This window comes from Notamacropus eugenii, chromosome 1 (genome assembly GCF_028372415.1).
Source record: "Notamacropus eugenii isolate mMacEug1 chromosome 1, mMacEug1.pri_v2, whole genome shotgun sequence".
NCBI classification, from domain to species: domain Eukaryota; kingdom Metazoa; phylum Chordata; class Mammalia; order Diprotodontia; family Macropodidae; genus Notamacropus; species Notamacropus eugenii.
This window is the reverse complement of record NC_092872.1, coordinates 105,854,688-105,876,652: the sequence shown is the minus strand read 5'-3', so window position 1 is coordinate 105,876,652 and position 21,965 is coordinate 105,854,688. Positions and strand designations below refer to the sequence as shown.

Here is a 21,965-nt window from a genome sequence, read left to right as displayed (position 1 = left end):
GATAATAAAAGTTTCACTGTTGAAGGAATTGTTGTCTTTAAAAAAAGCATATTAAATCACCATGAGATGATCTAGGAATTCAGTTCAACATTCTGGAAAACAATTTGGAATGATTCAAGAAATCTTACTAATATGCTCATGCCTTTCAACTCAGAGATCTACAATTGGACTATACTTTCAATGACCTTACTGACATCAATAAAAGCCTGATATGAACAGAAATATTCATATCAGTATCATGTGTAACAATAAAAAAACCACAAATAATACAAGTGCCCAACAAGTGAGGAATAGATTAATGCATGAATCTGATGGAATACTACTACTTTGGGAGGAGTCATTAATCTAAAAAAAATTCAGGGAAACATGGGATGGCATATTATATGATGAAGAGTGAACAGAGATTACACAAATTAAATTCTTAATTAAATTAAAACTATGCTAAATAAATTAAAAGTAGCATAGATTAATTTAAAAACTTTGTATTCTAATTTGCATTCATAATTAGCACAGTGCCTACCATGTGCTAAGACTATACTAAACACTTTACAAATATTCTCTGATCTGATCCTCACAACATCCCTCTGAGGTAAGTGCTGTTGTCACCCCCATTTTACAGTTGAGGAAATTGAGGCAAACAGAGGTTAAATGGCTTGTTGAGGGTCATATACTTAGTGTCTGAAGTTGGATTTGAATTCAGATCTTCCTGGCTACTGCTGCTGCTGCTACTACTACTACTACTACTACTACTACTACTACTACTACTACTACTACTACTACTACTACTACTACTACTCTCTGCACCTGGATATCTTGCCAACACACACAATGGCTATAATAGTGTAAATAAAGACCCCATTTAAGAGGCAACAAAACTCAGCCCAAATATAATGAACACTCTTGGTACCATGCTATAAAATTTAAAACACATGACCTTCCTCCACTAATAGTGCATAAAATACAAAAATGGAAAGTGGTATGGGGCTTTGTTACAATCACTCCCTTAAGTGGTTTTGCTAAACTGTCCTCAGGGAAGGCATTCTGCAGAGGAGAGAAGGTGGCCTGGTTGCTTATCAGGAAGTGTCTTGTCTTTAAAAAATATATAATAATGGATTAAAATCTTTAAATTAAAAACTAGGTTTGGGAGTTTTGGAGAAGCTTGGGATTTTATTTATGGTTCCATATTCACTTTAGTAATACTTGCTATCTACATTATGCTATATTAAGATGAAGATGAATGAGATATATCCCTGTGCTCTTGGGACTTACTCTGTAGTAGTGGAGATAAGATGCACACAAAAAACTGCAATCCAATGTAGTAGATGAGAAGTATATGAGAGGTTCAAAGTGCTATGAAAAATTTAATGTGGGAGAGATTACTTTTGGGCTGGAGTTGGGGTTGGAGGTGAAGGGGTGGAATCAGAGAAGTCTTCTTAGAGGAGATGACCCTTGATCTGTGTATGCAAAGAGGGAAGATTTGATGAGGCAGATCAGGAATCTGGAAGAAGTTCACTCTAGGTTTTGGAATTTTGTGATGTAGAAAAAAATGGAATGAATTTTGGAAAAAGTGATTAGTCCAATTTGGGTGGAAAATAAGGCATATAAAAAGGATTCACCATAAGCAGCTGAAAAGAGTTGGCAGAAGGAGACCAGAATCTGGGGGTTCCTAAGTGAGTAAACATAGTGAAGAGGGGGAGGACTTATTAAAACTGGATCATAAGAAATGGGGGTGGGTGGGGAGAAGCAAGCATGACAGAAAGGAAGGCTGTCCCTGAAAAACAGCAAAAGATGAAAGAGTGTGAACCTTTGCTGTAATGAAAGAATGTAACTGAGGGGAAATCTGTGCATGAATGGTAGAACATTAGAAAGGCAAGGCGGAGGAGCAAATCAATTGATAAGACTCCTATATAAAGAGACTGACTGGAGGACAGACAGCAGGGCCCAGCCACCACTGTGGTTGGTCAGCTGTCAAAGAGGATCATTTCCAAATAAATTCCCTGTGAATTTATTGGGAACAGGCCTGTGTAAGGCATCATCACAGGAAAGAAGGAAACAAGCATTTATTAAGCATCTACTATGGGCCAGGCACTACACTAGGCACTTTACATATCTGGTCTCATTTGACCCACCCTGGGAATAAGGTATTACTGTTACCCCAATTTTATAGTGCAGAGAACTGAGACAGACAATGGTTAAGTAACTTGCCCATGGTCACACAGCTAGTGAGTGTCTAAGGGTAAATTTGAACTTAGGTCTTCCTGATTCCTGAGCTAGCACTCTATCCACTGAGCCACCTAGCTGCCCCACTGCTGCTGAACACTGGATGGGTAAATTTGATCTTGAGCAACCAGGGCAACTGGATTGTCCCCTACGAGAGGAACCATATCAACCACAGAGCAAAGTCCTCTGAAAAAGGACAACCATATCAGTGGGTGGTTTTTTTTTTTTTAAATATTTGATATGAAGAGATTCAGATTTTCTTTTCCTTTTTCATTTCTGTTAACTTTTGGCAAAGGGACTTTACATATTTAATCAGCATATTCTCCATCAACATCAGAGGCCCATCAAAAGATAAGATGAGAAAATGTACCACCTTTCCTCTTTTGTAAAGCTGGGGGATCATGAATGCAGAACTTTGTATGTGCTCGATTTATTTGTTGTGTGGTTAATTTTACAAAACTCCTTTCATCCTCTCTTTTTTATTCTTTGTTAGACGGAAGAACTCTTTCCTATGATTAGGGAAAGTGGATATCTAGCCTCCATTTCAGCAGTACTCATCAAACCATATGATTCTCTCCTCTGCCTGTAAGCCAAACTATTTCCTTTTCTGTAGGTCATCTAGGAATTAGACTGGTATTATTTTATCACCATCATATGAGTAGAAAGTAACAAATATCAATGATATCATGTGTGCCCTCAGGACAATTAAAATATTACAGATTTAGAGTTCCTCCTTCTCACCTTAGTCATACTCCCCGATTCTGCAGGAAGCCTTTCCTGATCATCTTTAATGCCAGTGCCTTCTCTCTGAGATTATCTTCAATTTACCCTGCACATATCTTATTTGTACACATTTGTCTTTCCCATTAGACTGCGAGTTCCTTGAGAGTAAAACTGCCTTTCTTTGTATCCCTAGCATTTAGCAAAACGTCTAGCACACAATAGGCACTTAATAAATACCTGTTTACTTGACTTGAAATGACTTGCCCAAGGTGATTCAACCAGTATATGTCAGAGATGGAACTTGACTGAAGATCTTCTTCACTTCAAGACCAGTTCTCTATCATGATACTAGGCCATGTTGCCGTTGCCAAAAAAATCATTCGGCGATGATATCCACGATCCTATTCTAGAAATTTTAAGGGGAACCAAACTGTTGCTAAAACTTGGGAGTCTGAGAATGAAATACTTAAAATTCCTGGTGGTCCTAAGGACTGAGAATCAAAGTTCAGAAAAATGATCTAAGTACTCACAAGTCCTTATGATTTAGAGAAGGAAGGGATTTTAAAGATCATCTAGTCTACCCCCTCCCAGCCAATGATTTTACAGAAGAGAAAATCGAGGCTAAGATACACAGAGATAATATGTAGGAAAGAGTTACTATTTACACACAGTTACAACACACATTTTGGAGACTCGAGGGACTTTTTGGTCAAATAAGAAACCCATGAATCTGCTTTAATAACTGAGGCAGAATAATTTCCAGTATGCATTGTGGCAGAGAGCATGTTCATCTAAAAGAGCATTGAATATAATGGGTTTCTAGTGCTCTTCTTGTTAACAAGGTAATATTATTTTGCCAGCAATGCCAAAGACTCAAAAGCCACCATTGTAATTGTCAGTTCCTGGGATCACTATGGTTACCTGATGCAGCTACAGACTGGGGGAGAGAGACCAGAGGCTACATTGTGAGCAGAAACTGACATAGGTCTGCCCGAAGCTCACTGCCCTCACCACTGTAATTACAGTAATATAAGCACAGATAACATTTACATAAGAGCTTACTATGTACCAGGCACTCACTGTGTGGAATGCTTTACACTTATTACCTCATTTATCCTCAGAATAACCCTGAAAGGTAGGTGCTATTATCACCACCATTTTACCAATGAGGAATCTGAGGCAAACCGTGGTTAAGTGACTTCCCAGGGTCAAACAACTAGTAAATGTTTGGGGCTAGATTTGAACTCAGAACTTCCTGACTCTAGGCTGAGTGTTCTATCCACTGTTGTCATTACATGTAACAGGGATATACGGCCCCACTACAAGCGTCTTCCATGTATCTCCCTCTCACAGGTGGCTGGTTACATATCCCCATTAGATAGGGCAACTAAGTGCCAACTTTGAGTTCAATGTCCAGTTTTATGACATTTCTCTCATCCCCTCCAATTCTTAACTATATAGAGGCTTTCTTCCTGTTAAGGGAGTCACAGAAATAGGTAGAACCTTCTGTGGCTCTCATTTCCCTACTTTCTGGTCCACTGAGAGACGGGAAAGCAAAGTGGAGTCAGGACCACCTAGATTCAAAACCTGACTCTGACACTTAGCGGTGTGACCCTGAGTAAGTCACTTAACTTTTCTTAATTCTTATCTCCAAAATGAGGGGGTTGGACTAAATGAACTCTAACATCCCAGCTCTAAAATGTGTTTTCTTAAGATCTATAATCACCATCAGAGTTGTTTTTTTTTTTTGCTGCTCGTACTCCTACCCTTCCCCACCTCTGCAAATGGGCTATTTGGGTGAGCAAACAGGCATAGATGACTGGTAGGTTATACAAAGGTTCAATTCATTTGATTAATGAATTGATGAATTAATGAATCCTATTAACAAATAATATTAAGAACCTATAGGAATTACTGTGGCATAAGAAATGATGGATATGATGAATACAGAAAAGCATGGAAAGCTTTATATGAACTAATAAAAAGTGGAGAAAGTAGAATCAGGAAAATAACATATGCAATGACTATAATAACATAAACGCAAAAAGCAACAAAACAATAGAAAATGTTGCGAAATTATAATGATTAAGCTTGGCCCCAAAGAAGCTATTGGAGATGAAACTTCCCTTTGCTGTTTCGCAGAAATTAAGGGGAAGTGGTAGGGAACAGGGGTGGGGAATCTGCAGCCTCGAGGCCACAGAAGAGGATTTGTTCTGTGAAGTTTGGCTTCAGTCAAAGAGCCACACTTGAGGACATAGAGGGTCACATGTGGCCTTGAGGCCATAGGTGCCTCATCCCTGGTAAGGAATATTGCATATTATATTACATTTTTTTTGAATTTTTTTATATGTTGGTTAATTTTGCAGAACTTTCCCTCTTTTTACGTTTTTGGGCGGAAGGGACCTGGAAACAATGGGAAATGTAGGTGACATAAAAACAAAAGATCAACAAAACTTATTAAAATTTTTATTAAAGAGCCTATAGGAATTCTAGATCATGTGTAAAGATTAATTTATGGGTCATTTCAAAGAAAAAGTATTTTTGGATGGGAGGGGATAGAGATTTATAATCCATGGTGTCACCTGACATAGATACTTGTGTTAGGGAGTATGGTTATACAGTCACTCAGACTGGATAGCCTTTGGCTACACTGATGTGGCGCCCTACTGAATAACTTTTTTTTTCCTCTTTGGATTTGAGATTTCATCTACGTGCATCATGCCTATACCAGAACTGTCTATACAGGAATACAGGCTGATAAAGAAGAACAATCCATATGTAATTAGCACTACTTGCCCCAGGTTGGAAAGCTAAATATGTGTGAGCCATGCTGGACTTAAACCTAGGAGCTCCTGACTCCAAAGCCAGCCTCTTCAGTGATGCCACGCTGCCTTTTAGCACATTTCTTCTTTGGTCGCTTCATTTGTGCCCAACTCTTTGTGATCCCATTTGGGGTTTTCTTGGCAAAAATGCCAGAGTGCTTTGCCATTTTCTTCTCCAGCTCATTTTTACACATGAAGAAAATGAAGGCAAATGGGGCTAAGTGATTTGCACAGGGTCACACAGCTAGTAAGTGTCTGAGGCTGGACTTGAACCTTTGTCTTCCTGACCCCAGGCCTGGTGCTCTATCCACTGTGCCACCGACCTGCCCTTCAACTTTTCTTCTTACCTTTGATCAAGGGACAAAAGCTGGCACGGATTTCAACCAGGTACACTGACCCCTAGTTAAGCCCTTATTATGATGATAAATGATTTATTTTCTAAAACAAAGCAATAAGTTAGAACTAGCCAAATGACAGGGTAGGGGTTTTTTGTCCCCCTCTTGATTTAACTAATTGTATAAAGCAGGCTTCATTTCCCAAATTCTTAACTTTGAGATCACATACTCAAAGGACAAAAATTGGTCCTACTGTTCTGAGATCAGGGCCCAGGTTGGGTGGGTATGGGGAGATGATGGGACAGTAAGGCCTAGCCTCCCCACAATGTTGCCCAGGCAGAGTTTGGGGTCAGGTTGGTCAGGGCCCCTGGGGAGCTGTGAGGAGGAGGAAGTCATCCTCATTCAGGTCTTACCTTCTTACCCCTAAGGAAACTTGCCCAGGGGAGGGGTAGCCACAGTGACCAGCAGTCAGTCATTCAATTCACCAGCACTGATCAAGTGCTTACTGCGTGTTATACATCCTTTACTAAGAGGAGAGACACCAGGCTAAGAACTTGTGGGAGGCTGAAGGCCTATAGAGTTCATTAATGACTTCACCCCACCTCTGGCCTAGACTGAAGCATCCTGTACCATAACTAGGTGAAAATTTGTGTTTATTGGGCTCAATTAAAGGCATTCCAACTAAGTGATGTAAACATCCTTAAAAGCCACTGGGTGAGTCTGGGTGACATCAATGCATAGGAAGTATATTGGGATTGGTTGGAGAGATCTGTTCATTTCTTGTGTATTTTGCATAAAAGAACAAACCAGTTTGGAGTCCAAGGATTGAGAGTGTCTGGCAGTAGAGAGAGGAAAGTGCTAACCCCTGAGATAGAATCCCTTGAAGCAGAAAGAAGAACATGGGCTTTGACCCTCATATCAGGATCCTCTACTGATCTCCTTGGTCCCTGTGACCTTGAAGGATTCAAAGGATTTGAATTTTTCATCAGTGTCCTAGTAACATCCCTTGCATAGCAACAATCAGTGGCAGTGTACCATTAACACCATTAAAAGGGATTTATCTTGCTTATTTGTAATATTTTTTTTCCTTTCCTTCTTTTCCAATGTTAAGTGGGAGGCAGAGGAAATGGAATTCTGTTAATTTTTTTCAAAGGAGGTAGGGGCAGCTATGGGCAGCTATAGTGTACTATGAATAGAGGACTTGGCTTGGAGTCAGGAAGATTCATTCATTTTCTTGAGTTCAAATCTAATCTCAAACACAAGCTGGGTGAACCTGGGCAAGTCACTTAACCCTGTTTGCCCCAGTTTCCTCATCTATGAAATTAGCTGGAGAAGGAAATGGCAAACCTTTCTGGTATCTTTGCCAAGAAATCCCCAAATATGTTCACAAAGAGTGGGACACAACCAAACAATAAAAAAGTGGAGCTACAGATGTGAAAATGTCCCCTATATTCTAAGATATGGACCCCACAAAGGAGAAAAAAGCACTTTCTGTATCAAGGAGATCTGAGCTACATCTTTGCCAAGTCATGTGCACTAAACTTGAGCCCACTTTCTCCTGGACTTTATGTACTTACAGGACAGTGCGTCCTTAGTTTGGGGGCAACGTGTGCATCAACTATGTCACCATAGTAAAATCCCCTTTTCTAAAAGCTAACTTAGTGCTACTGAATCATAATCATAGGGGACAGCAGTAAGAAGGTTCATGAGCTGTAACATTAGAAAGACAGCACTAAACTTGACAGGATAACCAGCTACAAGAATTCTGGAGACCTAAGCTTGTGCAAATCAGGACTGGAAAAGCAACACCAGACCTATCTGTGCTGTGGGCACTGAGTATGTGGAAGGTAATATTAGAAGAGAAGAAAATCCTGGCTGGAGTATAAAAGGCCTCCTGCAGAGAGAGGGATCTGAGCTGAGTCTCAGGAAAACCAGAGGCTAGTCTTATCCCTCCCCCTTCCACCTCAGCCAGCTTGGTGAGCCCTTTTTTGAGACTCCTGGTTTCCCCAATAGTTTTGAAAACAAACTCTTTGTTGTCCTTTGGTTGCGTCGCCCGCCTCATCTAATTCTGTGCTTTAGCGCACCCAAACTGCTGTTACTGTACTGGGCCACTTGGTTACCTGCTCTTCTGTGTATGGTGGACGTATGTACCTACAACACAGAAATTTTTTACTGACGCTTTTTTTTACATTGTTGTCATTTCCAAGCAAGCCCTATCCTTGTAATAAAGCAGCATAGTTAAACAAACAGAAACAAACAAACAAAAAACATAAAACAACCTATGATATATTAAATATATGGGGGACCGGGTGTCTCCAAAATAAGAAAGCTGGTTTTATAGCAGTATTTGGTACTGTTCCAAAATAGGCAGACAGAAGATAACAGTGCATGTAAAATTTCTTGGAACAGATAAACTAAAAATAACATACAGAACCAAGAAAACCTCACTTAGGTTTATGGACATTTAGATATATGAGATTAATTTCCATTTACTAGAGACTTCCTCTGATGCTTCACTGTGGGGCAGAGGTAACCCTTGGCTCTTGAATGCTATCACAAAAGAACAGGTTCTCCCAAGCTAAAAAGGCTTACTACATTTCATTTCAGTAAAAATGAGTTCAATGCCTACTATGTCTTAAGGCCTCTGACTTGCTTACTAACACAATAGTTACAACACATCAGAAACTGCAATCTAATGGGGAATGACAAGTACACAAGTAACTAAAATAACAGGGAGAATAGAACCTTTCTCTCTCTTCCATTTCCCTAGTATCAACAGACTATATAGCTTTACCACCACATGACTGAAAGATGTAGAGAATACATGATCCCACTGACTTTACTGGAGTTTTTTACTACTTAAAAAAAATCACTTGATCAAGGTATCTCCCACTCAAACGTCATACATTTCTTAGAAGACATAACATCAGAGGAAATCTTGTTTGAACAACTTCTCATTATTAAAACTTATTGAGGCATTTGGAAGATTACTCAGGGAGTAGTGTGGAGAATGAATTAGAAAAGGGAGAGATGAGGCAGGCAGAACAACAGTCTAAACAGAGGAGATCAAGGTCTAAAATAGAATGTTTAGAAGAGAAAAGGGCCCAGGAGTCTAAAGTATTGTCAGAGTAGAAATGTCTGGATTTGATAAATGATTAGAAAGGGAAGAACTGAAATTAACCCCAATGTTATAAGTACGGGTGATTAGAAGGATGATTACGTCTTTAAGAAAAACTGAGAAGGCAGGAAGAGGAGCTGGTTTAGAGTAGAAGGTGATGACTTTAATTTTGGATATTCTGGGTTTCTATTAGTTCCCAAATAGATTGAGAAATAGATATTTGAAATATAATGGTTAAACTTTAATGTTAGTTTGCATTTTACTTTTCAGAACTCAAGACATATAAAGAAACTAAGAAAACAAACCTTTTACCCTTGGTCATTAATGTCAAAAACAGAAAATTTAGACTGTTTTTCTTACATCTTGAAGGTAAATAATCCAGGAATTATTTTTAAAAAGTCGACATAATGAATACTCTCTGGCACAACACAAATCAGCTTTGGCTATTATGGTTGGTTGGTTGGTTGTTGTCCTTTCTTTTCAAAGAGGACCAAAATGACATCACCATGAAGAAGTGAAGCTTCAGTGTGTCCGACTGTGGCTGATCAGATCAACACAAGCTCGGAATGCTCTACCACAGGTCGGGCACAGATAGTCTGTATGAATTTTTGGGGTGGATACTCCAGATTTGTACATCCTACATTTACTTTGTGCTGTCTCAATTCTGATTTGCTCAAAGCAGACAGCACCCTTTCTGATGTGGGCATGCCATGCTGAGCAGTCCTGTGCCAGTGTCTCCCATGTTGCACAGTCAAATCCAAAGTTCTTGAGAGAGACCTTGAGAGCATCCTTGTATCTCTTCCTTTGGCCACCATGTGATCGCCTGCCCCATGTGAGTTCTCCATAAAAGTCTTTTTGGCAAGCGTATATTTTGCATTCGAACAGCGTGCCCAGCCCATCTGAGTTCAGCACTCTCTGAAGCATAGATTGAATCCTTGGGAGTTCAGCTTGATCAAGGACTTCATTGTCTGGTGCCTTATCCTGCCAGGTGATCCTCAGAATCTTCCTAAGACAGTTCAAGTGGAAATGATTCCGTTTCCCGGCATGGCTCTGGTAGATTGTCCATGTTTCACAGGCATACAACAATGAGGTCAGCACAATGGCTTTGTAGACCTTCGGTTTGGTAGTCAGTGTAATACCTCTTCTCTCCCAAAATTTTCTTCAGACCTTCCCAAAACTGAGCTAACTCTGGCAATGTGTGCATCAACCTCATTGTCAATGTGTACATCCCTAGAAAGTACACTCCCAAGGTAAGTGAACTTACCCACAGCATTCAAAACTTCTCCATCTCTTGAAACTGATGGTTCCATGTATGGATGGTGTGGTGGTGGCTGATGGAGCACCTGTGTTTTCTTGTTGTTAATTATTAGGCCAAAATGAGCACAGGCATCAGAGAACTGATCCATACTTTGTTGCATCTCACCTTCAGAGGCTGCACTGAGTGCACAATCATCTCCAAACAGAAAATCATGCACCAACACTCCCTTCATTTGGGTCTTGCCTTGTAGCCTTTTCAAATCAAAGAACTTAGCATCAGTGAGGTAGTTGACCTTGATGCCATGTTCATCCTCACTGAAAGCATTTGACATTTATTCTTCACAAGGGGTATAGGGTTTGTTCAGGGAGGACCAGTACCTTTGCTGTGATGGCTGCTGAACCCTTTTTGGGGGCTCTTTCCACCTTTTGTGTTGACCTGTTCCACCTAATTCTCACCTGTGGCTCCAAGAAGCTGCAGCATGCACAGCAGCCACACCCTGGAAAAACATGCTGGCAGATGGGCCAAACCAGGTTGAGGGTAGCCAAGGGTTCTCAAACCCATGGGTGAATTAGGGGGGTGTCTACCCAAAGCCCATGGAGACTTCCTCTGGTAGAGTGGGCAGAGGAGAACAATTTGATCCAATGGCCATGAAGGCAGCAGGCAATGGGGAGCCCTTAGAGCTTGGTTAGATACCGAAGATGACAAGGTCATCCACTGCATCCTGAGCCATTGCCAGCCATATTGACTCTGTCCTGCTACTGGATTCTGGAGGAGAGAGTGAGGCTGACAACTTCATGTAACTCTGCCTCACTTAAGTGCAATTTATGCATGAATCAAAAGATATCATCTATACCATTTCACTATTATGCCTCAAAGTCCTGTGGTGACAGGCAAGTGATGAAGCAGCAGGTGCGGATACATTGAGAGCTGTATTCACAACCCTGCACACAGGCAGCCCAGGCCATAGGGTCATTTCTCACTGGAAGCGACAGTGGGACTCGGTAGACCCCTGGGTGTCTGAGCAGTCTTCGAAGGATCTCACTGCTCACCTCCTGGTGTAAGGAAGGGGGCTAGAAAAGGTGCCTTATACATGGTCTGCTTACTCAACCCTGGCCTGATTACCGTGGCAGGTGGGGAATCCCGCTATGTGGTCAAAACACAAAGAAATGTACAAAATGCACTGAACATCTGCAAAACAGTCTTCACAATAACCCATTAGGTAGGTGTTATTATCTCCATTGTAGATATAAAGAAAATGAGGCTGACATCTGACATCTGTCTTTAAATGAGTTGCCCAGGGTCAAACATGTCCTGAACGTCTGAAGCAGATTTGAGCCCAGGTTTTCCTGATTCCAAGTCTAGTGCTCTAGCTATTGTGCCATCTAACAGTCAACACGCATATCTGCACATGCCCTAGTACTTAATGCTATGTAAAGGAAGTGGAAAGGAGGGAGGAATGGTAACAAGCCTTTTGAAGTGCCTGCCATGTGCCAAATATTATGCTAAATTCTCCCCCCAAATTATCTCACAACAGCCCTGGATGATAGTTACTATATAGTTGAAGGAACTGAGACAGAAGTTAAGTGACTTGCTCAGGGTCACACAGCTAGTAAGTGTCTGAGGCCACATTTGAAAAGTCATCCTAACTCCAGACCTGGAGCTCCATGCACATATCTCACTCATTAGATTGCGAGCTCCTGGAGAGCAGGAACTGCCTTTTGTCTTTCTTTGTATTCCTAGTACTTAGGACAGGGCTTGGCACCTACATGTAGTAGGTGCTTAATAAATGCTTAGGTGGCACAGTGGATAAAGCACCCAACCAGAAGTCAGGAAGATTCATCTTTCTGTGTTCAAATATGGCCTCAGAATACCTGCATGACCCTGGGCAAGTTCATTTAACCCTGTTTGCCTCAGTTTCCTCATCTATAAACTGAGCTGGAGAAGGAAATGGTAAACCACTTCAGTATCTTTGCCAAGAAAACCCTAAATGGGGTCATGAGGAGTTGGACACAACTGAACAACAAGAATAAATGCTTATTAACTGACCAACACTCCACCACTTAGTTGCAAAGCAGGCACAGTCTCTAGTCTCTAGAAGGTCTATATTCTTGAGACAGATAATACAATGAAGCCATATTGATGCTCGTTCTACCCTCAACCTCTTTCCAGAGTTCCAGTTCCATATTTTCAGTTGCTGGATGTCCTGATATTAGCTCAAATTCAACATATCCAAAATTGAATTTATCATCTTTCTAGCATCAGACAACTCTACCTTTGCTAAAAAAAAAAATACAATTGTCCCTTCCCTTATTTGTCTCTATTTCTATTGCTGGTGGCTTTATTCTCCCAGTTACCAAGATACAGAACTTCGAACCCCTATTTGGATCTTCCCTCTGCTTCATGTCATACATCCTCTCATACCAGTAGTGTCAAACTCGCAGGCCATGGATCTGAAAAACTCTTCTATGTTGCCCCAATCATATTAAAATATAATTTGGAAATGTTTAATAAAAATAAAGGTATAATATAATAGGTAATGTTAAGTTGTGCATTGCCTGTTTCTATTTGTGTTTGAAACCACTAACCTAGACTACCACCATAGCCTTCTGAAAATGTAAAATGTGTGTCCTGACAGTATGTTTTAACTTAATCAAATGATCAGTTCAGCTAAACAAATAGTTAATTCTTTTTTTTTAATCAACCAGATTCATTGGCTGAATTGACTGAATAGTAGACAATTTTAGTTGCTAACTCTGAGATCCTTAGTCTCAGGCAAATTCTCTGAATTGCGGTTAGAAAATTTCTTGTGATACATACTAAATCACTGGTTGCAATGAGTGATTCCTTAAATCCATTTCAAAGATTCCGCAGGCATCCTAACCTTCCATTTGTTCACCCTGGCCACACGAGTTTCTGGAACATATATTGTCATACAAATTCCCTGTCCCCCATATGTTCTCATCATGCATTTCCTTCCCTTTGCTTGTTTCCTAAATTGTGAAAAAGTGTACCACATAAATCTTTGGAGAGAGTGCTTTATGTGTTTTATGCACGATGCTGTTTGCGGAAATGTCTTCCTTCAAATTAATTTATCCTCCACTTGGTGAAAATAAGGACATTGGCGGGGGCTTGTGAACTTTCAGCGGGTGTTGACCTTCAGAATGCCTTGAACCTAGAACAGATATTTAGGAAAGGTTGGAGCAGAGTGGGTTGCAAGGCATGTGTGACAAGGAGCCCCAGGAACTAGAGAGAAAATTCCTTTTCAACTTAGTTACATAGTTTTGTACATACACGTAAATGGTCCCAGAAAACTGAACAAATGTGGGATAAGTACCAAAAAGATACAGGAGTTTACCGCTTCATTGTAGTAAATGTAGTCATATATACAGTAAACATCATAGTAAAATACTTTAGAGAACTCCCTCGAAGTCGTTCTGGTTGTGAATATAAAAGGAAATGTCTCTGGTTAGCCTAACCTCTAAATTTACTTGTTCTTTGGTGGTGGAGTGAAGGAGGGCATGATCCTATGAATTGTTGGATCACACATCTTCTCCTTCACTCTGTTTCCCATTGCCCACAGGAGTCTGGATCCTGAGTCCTCCGAATGGTGAGGCGACCTCAAGGAGCATTTCCTCCCCAAACCTAGAAGAAATGATCTCACTCTGGCTCATTTCTTCCTGGCCCCAGTTAACCATTGACAGCAAGTACTTAAGAGGCCAATGAATTCAATAGTATCTACTGTAATAGATACCCTGCTGGCAGGGTTTTGGGGTGAAGGGTGAAAAAGACAATTTGGATTGGGGGCAGTCTGTTTTTATAGAACATTCACCATATCTACTCTTACTTCAGTTTCTGACTTCACATGCTCCATATTGCGAAGTTTCTTTAGTCTCATTGTTTTCTGTTCTCATCTATAAAGCTAATTGCTTTTAAAGGGTCATTGAAGCATTTTTTTAAATGGATAGAACTATCAGCTGGTCAATCTACAAGCATTTTTTAAGTGTCTACCATGTGCAAGCATTGAGTACTAAGTGCTGGGACCAAAGAAAGGAAAGAGCAGTTGCTTCTCTAAGTGAGTTCCCATTCTAATGAGAGAGCCAACAGTTAATAGCTAAGTACAAGATATATACCTTGAAGAGAAAAGGAACGGGCATTTATTAAGCATTTAGTGAGGCTCTCTAAAGCTCTTTATAGATAATAAATGAGATGACAGGTGTAACATGCTTTGCAAACCTTAAAGCACTGACTATAAAGGCTAGCTATTATTATATGCGGATATATTACTTAGTATATGTCTTTTGAAGACAATAATAGGTATTTATTATGTAAATGCAGGCTCTATTATAATTTAGCTATAACTAAAGTTGTTCTCTTTACACAAATGAACTTCACAATTTATTTATTGCCCTTTAGCTCAGGACTAAAGTTTCTCTAGGAAAGACATCAAAGGAAAACTTTAAAAGATCAAACTGTCATACTTTCCTCATCTATCAGATAAAAGGACAAAGAAATGTTTACCAAGAGCAAAAACTAGTCTGGTGAAACGCTAGAGATGTGTCTATATATAGCCTTATTAAATGGAGCCAGAGAAAGAGGACTGCAATAAAGCATTCTGTTTATAACAAATTCTACACACTATATACATATGTATGCATATATGTATCATACATATGTACATGTACATTTCCACACAGAGATATGTATATGGGGTGTTTTGGGTATTTGATACAAAGTTTGTGTATACATATTCATATATATATCAATGTTTGTATCTGTGTGTATGTACACATGTATGTATATACATACATATATATATACTACACCATGTAGTATGTATATGTGCACAAAACAAGAATTGGGAATGCAGAGAGATACTTAGGACATTGGTCAGTTGTGTAACCAATACTGTTATAGAATGTAAGTCCCCTAAGGAAAGGAACGGTTTCATTTTTGTCTCAGTATCCCTAGCACAATGCCTGGCACATAGTAGGTCCTTAACAGATTCTTGTTGAATGACTTATTTTATGCTACTGACTCCAGCAGACTCTCACTGAAGGTGCAGTGAGGGTACTCCAAGCCTAGTTTAATGGTACAATGTAATTGGGGAGCATTGAGGATGGTTCATCATATTTGAGTGTAGTCATTTCAAGGAGAGAGGAAACTCATTGCTCAGTTTGACTCATTCCCCACTGAGCAGCCTCCCAGACTCTCCTACTTCTTAAAGGAGGCGAATGTAATACTCATTGAATAGATGCTTTTTGGATGGATAGACTGACTTAGATGCCACAACATTCTGCCCAAGTTAGATTGAATAACTTTGACTCTTTATTCCCTCCATCTCACAATCCTCCACCTAGTCACTGGACCTTCCTCCATCTCCACCTGACTTATGGACACCACTCCTGTTACATTTGATTCTAGAGCTCACTTGCCCTATTTTCCCCTACTGCCTTCATATGCTGCCACTCTTTGTCTGTAGCCCATACCTCAGATATCTCTGAGATAGGGACTTCTGCTTAGCTCTCTATTGCTTGGTGGCCAGATTAACCCCAGTGCCCGTTGGCAGTGGGATCTGTGATGGAAGAAGCAGTAGTAGTAAGGAAGAAGATAAAGAAAAGGGGAGAGGGGGAACCCCATTCTTCTATCACTGTAGGATCCCCTCACTGCTCTTTACTGTCCTTTATAGCCACCTTTGCCCTTTGTTGCAATATGACTTATGTGAGCAAAAAGGGAAGAAAAGAAATTCCTATCCTATGGCACTGTGGAACTCCTACCATTGTTCCTGCCTCCTAGTTCTCTTCTTTCCAGCTAGCACGACATTGCTACAGTCCAATGAAGCATCCAAACTGGAACTCTGAAAATGTTTTCTCACAGAAATACTGCAAGTTCTATCATGCTGAGAGGGAGTGTGGAAAGCAATGGATAGAGGATTGGTCTCCTAATCAGGACGGTCTAGGTTCAAGTCTAAGAGCAGCTAAGTGATAAGAATGGATAGAACTCAGGCGTGGAGTCAGGATGACCTGAGTTAAAATCCAGTCTCAGACACTTAACTAGCTGTTTGATCCTGGGCAAGTCACTGTCCGCCTCAGTTTCCTCATCTGTAAAATGAACTAGAGAAGGAAATGGCAGAGCACTGCAGTATCTTTGCCAAGAAAGCCCCAAATGGGGTCATGAAGAGTCAGAAGCAACTGAAAAATGACTGAGCAACAGCAGCCACAGGTTTCAGTCCTTCCTTTGATATGTACTGACTGTGTAACCCTGGGCAAGTCTCTATGTGCTCCATTCAACTCTCTAAAACTAGAAGTTGCAGAGAAGGTGCTGGTCTTCACTGTTTGAAGGAGATTCCTTATTGGAATGAATGAAATTAAATGAAAATGAAATCACAATCTAGTACTATCCTCAGCCATAATTAGTGCCACAATTCACAAAGCTCTGTGTTTCATCACCATGGGAATTCTCTCTCCTAAGGCAGGTATGCTATGAGTTAAATGGATATTTATGGAAAGGCTTAGGAAATTAAAATTCATTTGTAACTTTTTTCTTGTTAGTTAATGGATCCAAGTTCCAAATGATTGACATTAAAATGAACTTTGGGAATACAGTCTGCCTATTTGGGCTGAGACAACATCTAAAGCAATATATGGGACCAGTTCTTAAAAGGGATATCCCATGGGACTTCTCGTAGACATATATGCATTTCATACTTTCCTTTTATATATCAGTTTTCAGACATCTTGAATTGAGTCATATTCATGTGGAAGGGTATTTTTTTCATATTGCATTTATTTTTAAACAATATTTTATTTTCCCCAATTACATGTAAAAACAATTTTAAAATCCATTTCTTAAAAAAGTTTTGAGTTACAAATTCTATCCCTCCCTTTCTCCCCTTGCCCCTCCTTGAGATGGTTAGCAATCTGATATAGGTTTATGGAAGAGTACTTTGAAGAGAATGAAACTGGGATTCAAAGATCAATGACAGAATTGTGGAAACATAGCCAGAAGGGACATGAAGCAAGGAGGGGCTGAGTGATCTCTGAACAACACTGCCATATATAGCAAACCTAAGTAATGGTCATTTAACTTCCACTCAAAGACTTCTAGTGATGAGGACCTCATGATCTCCTGAGGCAGCCCATTACAACTTAGGATAGTTACAGGAGTTAGAAACATTTTCCCTTACCTTGAGCCAAAAATCTGTTTCTCTGTCACTTGCATTCATTGCTCCTAGTTCTCCCTTGAGCCAAGTAAAACAATCCTAAGTCCTTTTCCTCATGACTGCCCTTGCAATATTTGAAGACATTTACTATATCACTCCTAAGTTTTCTTTTCTTCAGCTAAATATCCCCAGGTCATTTTAGCAATTGCTATCTGGCAAGGTTTCAAGTTTGTTCACCATCCTGGTTCACCATCCTCTGCCTCCAGTTGTGCCCCAGTTGGATACAATATGCTGAATTTCCTCTGGCACATTATGCTTCTATTAATGAATCCTAAGATGGCATTTGTTTTTCTGACTGTCTTGTCATACTGCTGATTCACATAAGAAACTTGGCCAGAAGACAGAGGAGTTGATGGCAAAACCATTGGAATGACATTGAATCTCAGGAACATTTCTCAAGTATTTGTTTATTGTCTTTTTCTGGTTCAAATTAGTGCCAGGCATGCTGGGAGAGGTTTTGTTGGCAAGAAACCTGATTGGCATGGTGGTCCTGGATGTCTTGAGGGAAACTCAGTCTTTTATAAGACTTTTAGGCCAGTTCTGCAGGTGGGAGAGGTTTACATTACACTTGGCTTAAGGATCTAACCTACCACCAAACCCAGAGCCTTTTGAGCCTCACCACATTGGTTGGGGCCTCCTGCTTTGGGCACCTCTTCAGTCTATTTTCCTGAAAACTCAAAACAATGCTCTCTACGGGGAAAGTATGCGGCCTAAATTTAGACACTTTGCTGAAATTATCCCTGAAATAATAATATCTTTTATGCTGAACCATCTGGAGGTATGTGAAAGACAAGGACATCATTTATTCCTGTAAGAGAGCTTTCCCACTAATAGATTTAGTTAGGGAGTTGCTGTCACAACATAAATCACTTTGTTCTCTTTGGTGGTAAACCACTGTATATAGCAGGACTCAATTATATGACTTTGGATCATTTGCAATGAATGGACATTACTAACATTAACTAAAAGAGCCATATGGTTATTGTATGTCCTTTAAAGTCTGCTACTTCAATTCTTAAGTATTGTTATCTCCACAATATGAACATTCTTTCAAGTATGAATTTTGCAATCTATCCCTACTGTTTTCTGTGATTTTTGGCCCTTCCCTTTCCATATCCTCCATAGAGAATACGTGATATTAAAAGTCTTTGTCGGGGCCTTTTTTACATTTCATGGGTAATAGTGCCACTTTGGGGCTGTTTACTTTTACAGTACATGATTAGCCTACCTCCTCCTCTACTCATGTATTTACTGACTATCCTTTGCACCATTCCTTGTATGTAAGTCAACATTGGTCATTTGCTGCCACCTACTGAGGTCTATCATACAACTCTACATTGTCTTCCTGATTCCCCAGAGGATAGTCTAATAAAATATAGTCAATTAATCCATCAGCAAGTATTTATGAAGCATTAATTAGGTGCTAGGCACTGGACTAAGGGCTGGAGATACATAGAAAAACCAAAAATCATTCTTGACCTTCCTGGAGTTTAAATTGACAACAGTCAGTCAATCAACAAGCATTACTATGCTTACTATGTGGCAGGAAATGTACTAAGTTCAACAGATTAGCCTACATAAGCATAAACTGCTACATCTAAGATTCACACAGAGTGGATGGAAAGTAGTCTTACAGGGCAAGGTGAAAGCAGCTGAAGGGCATGGGAAAGGCCATAATAGCTAATATTTATAGAACATTTTACACTCACAACAATCCCTTGATTTCCTTCAAAGTGATAACTTCTGCATGAAACATTTCTTAATTCCTCCCCTTCCAGATATTAGTGCCTCCCCCTGAAAAAATTTACCTTGTAATTTTGGGGAAGATGTTGTATAAACCTATTTATGTGCATAGTGTCTCCCCTAATAAAGGCAGGGATATTTTCATTCTTGTCTTTGTACCACCAATGCCTAAAAATGTCAGGCACACAGCTGAGGCTTAAGCAACACTTGTTAATTGAGTGACTTTTTGACCAATCCTGCAAGGTAAGTAGTACAGGCGTTAATAGTTCAACTTTAAAATTAAAAAAATAAAGCATTATCTAGTAAGTGGCAGAGCCAGGATTTGAATCCAGATCTTCTGGACTCCAAATCTAGTGCTTTTTAAAATTACTTTAATAGAAAAATGTGGGATTTTCACCAATTGTGAGTGGCAGATGAAAGCAGCATTGGTGGCTACAGAAGTGCAGTCTAAGGATAATGGCTTTATACCAACTGCAGCTACCAGTCCCTCATTTTTCTTTTCATTTCCTCCACCCAGAATGCCTTCTCTGGCCATCTCCATCTATTGAAATCTTACTTACTCTTCAAAGTTTAGCTCAAGTGCCATCCACTCCATGAAGCATTCCATAATTTTCCAGCTCAGAAAGCTCCAGGTGGTGGGACGGTGATAGAACCCTGGACTTGGAGTCTGAAATACAGGAATTCAAATTTAGCTGACGTATTAGCTCTATGAGTGGTCCTAGGCGAGTCACTCAAACTCTCTTTGCCTTAGTTTCGCCATTTTAAAAATGGGGATAAGAGTACTACCTCCTAGAACTGTTGTGATTATAAAATGAGATAAACATCTGTAATGCACTTAGCACAGTGCCTAGTGTACATAGTAGGTGCTTAATTTTGTTAGTGTTCCATCGTTCCAGTTGCGTCTGACTCTTTGTGACCCCATTTGGGGTTTGTTGGCAACGGTAGTTTGCCATTGTTTTTTCCAGCTCATTTCACAGATGAGCAAACTGGGATAAGTGGCTTGCCCAGGGTCCTGCAGTTAGTAAGTGTCTGAGGCCACATTTGAACTAAGGAGAGGAGTTGTCCTGACTTCAGGTCCAGCACTCTGTGCACAGGGTCACTTAGCTGCCCTAGGTACTTGATATTTGTTCAAAATAGTGTTTCTTGACCCTCTGCTCTGTTCAAGGCACCATGCTACCAAGTAATAGGGAATTTTTTAAAAAAGGAATAAAACATAGCTCATGCCCTCAAGAAGCTTATAATGTGAAGTGACATATTTCAATAATTCAATAGAGCTTCATCAAATGGGTAAAGTACTGTACAATTAGATATGCAAATCACATGTATATTTCCACCTTCCACACCAGATGTGTCAAATTCTGGGCCTGCAAAACTCCCCAGTGCTGCTGGAACCAGATTAAAATGCAATAAGAAAAAATTAACAAAGTAAATTAAAATACAATACAACATAGCTAATGTTAATGTGTATTTTTTCAAAATTAGCTGCTAGCCACAGGAATCTGTTCCCATTTGAGCTTAATTTCACTGTTTTGCACACCCAGAGTCATTTCCATTTGTCTGTTGTCTCCACCTAGATGACCTTCCTGTCATACTTGAGGCACCTCTTGTACTTCAAACTTGATATAATTCCAAACTGAACTTATCATCTCCTCCCCTGATACCTGATGCATCCATTACCTTCTTCACTCTTATTAGATAACAATAGAATATTCTCCCAGTTACTTAGGCTCATAACCTCAGTTGTCCTTTATTCTGCCTTTTCTTCCTCACCTTACGCATTCAGTTAATTGCTGTGTCCTGATGGTTTTATCTCTGTAATCCATCACATGCAGCTATCCTTTAATTTTACCACTAGACCTGCCTTTGTTCAGGTCTTTACTTCTCAGGATCATGGGATTACTAAAGGGCATCTTGGTCATGGGATCATGGAGCTCATAGACCAGACCTCTTTAGTCTTTTCCAGTCAAGTGTCTGCTTCCCCACTGCCTACAAACACACCTTTGTCTTCTCCATCCTCAGGAAACCCTTCCTGGGTTCTTTCTCCCTTGCTAGTTCTCATCCTATATCCCTTCTCCCTTTCTTGGCCATACTCCTTGAGAAGGCTACCCACAATTGGTGCTTCTCAGTCACTTGCTGCAATCTGACTTCCACCTTCATCGTTCAGCTGAAACTCTTCTTTTCAAAGTTGCCATTGATCTCTTAATTGCCAAAACGTGTTCTTTTCTTAATCCTCGTACAACTGGTCCTCTCTGAAGTTTACTCTGATACTACTGGTCACTCTCTATTTCTTTATATTTCTGCCCCTCTAGATTTTCATGACTTCTCTCTCCTGGTTTTCCTCCTACATGCATAACCATTCTTTCTCAGTCTTCTTTGTGGGATCTTCATCTAGTTCCTGGCTACTAATCAGAAGCAACCCCTAAGGCTCAGGGCCCCCTTCTTTTCTCCCTCCATGTTATTTCACTTGGTGATCTCATCAGCTCCATGGATGTAATTATCATATCTATGCTGATGATTTGTCCAGTCT

The 21,965-nt window shown here is 40.1% G+C and overlaps 1 protein-coding gene across 4 annotated transcripts in view; it reads right to left on the bottom strand.

The window, feature by feature from the left end:
- The window catches only part of C1H9orf85 (chromosome 1 C9orf85 homolog), a 284,217-nt gene that overhangs the window by 125,162 nt on the left and 137,090 nt on the right, over nucleotides 1-21,965 (bottom strand). For 2 of the 4 annotated variants that reach the window (XR_011967532.1, XR_011967531.1), the window contains exon 4: nucleotides 19,999-20,105. The exons of 1 other annotated variant lie outside the window; for it this stretch is intronic. Coding sequence is in view for 1 of the 3 variants with exons in the window: in XM_072611530.1 (XP_072467631.1) it covers nucleotides 20,057-20,105 (49 nt within the window). In the remaining 2 variants the exon portion in view is untranslated. Of the gene's footprint in view, nucleotides 1-19,929; nucleotides 20,106-21,965 lie in introns of those variants that run through there. One more of the 4 variants, XM_072611530.1, reaches the window with a different exon arrangement.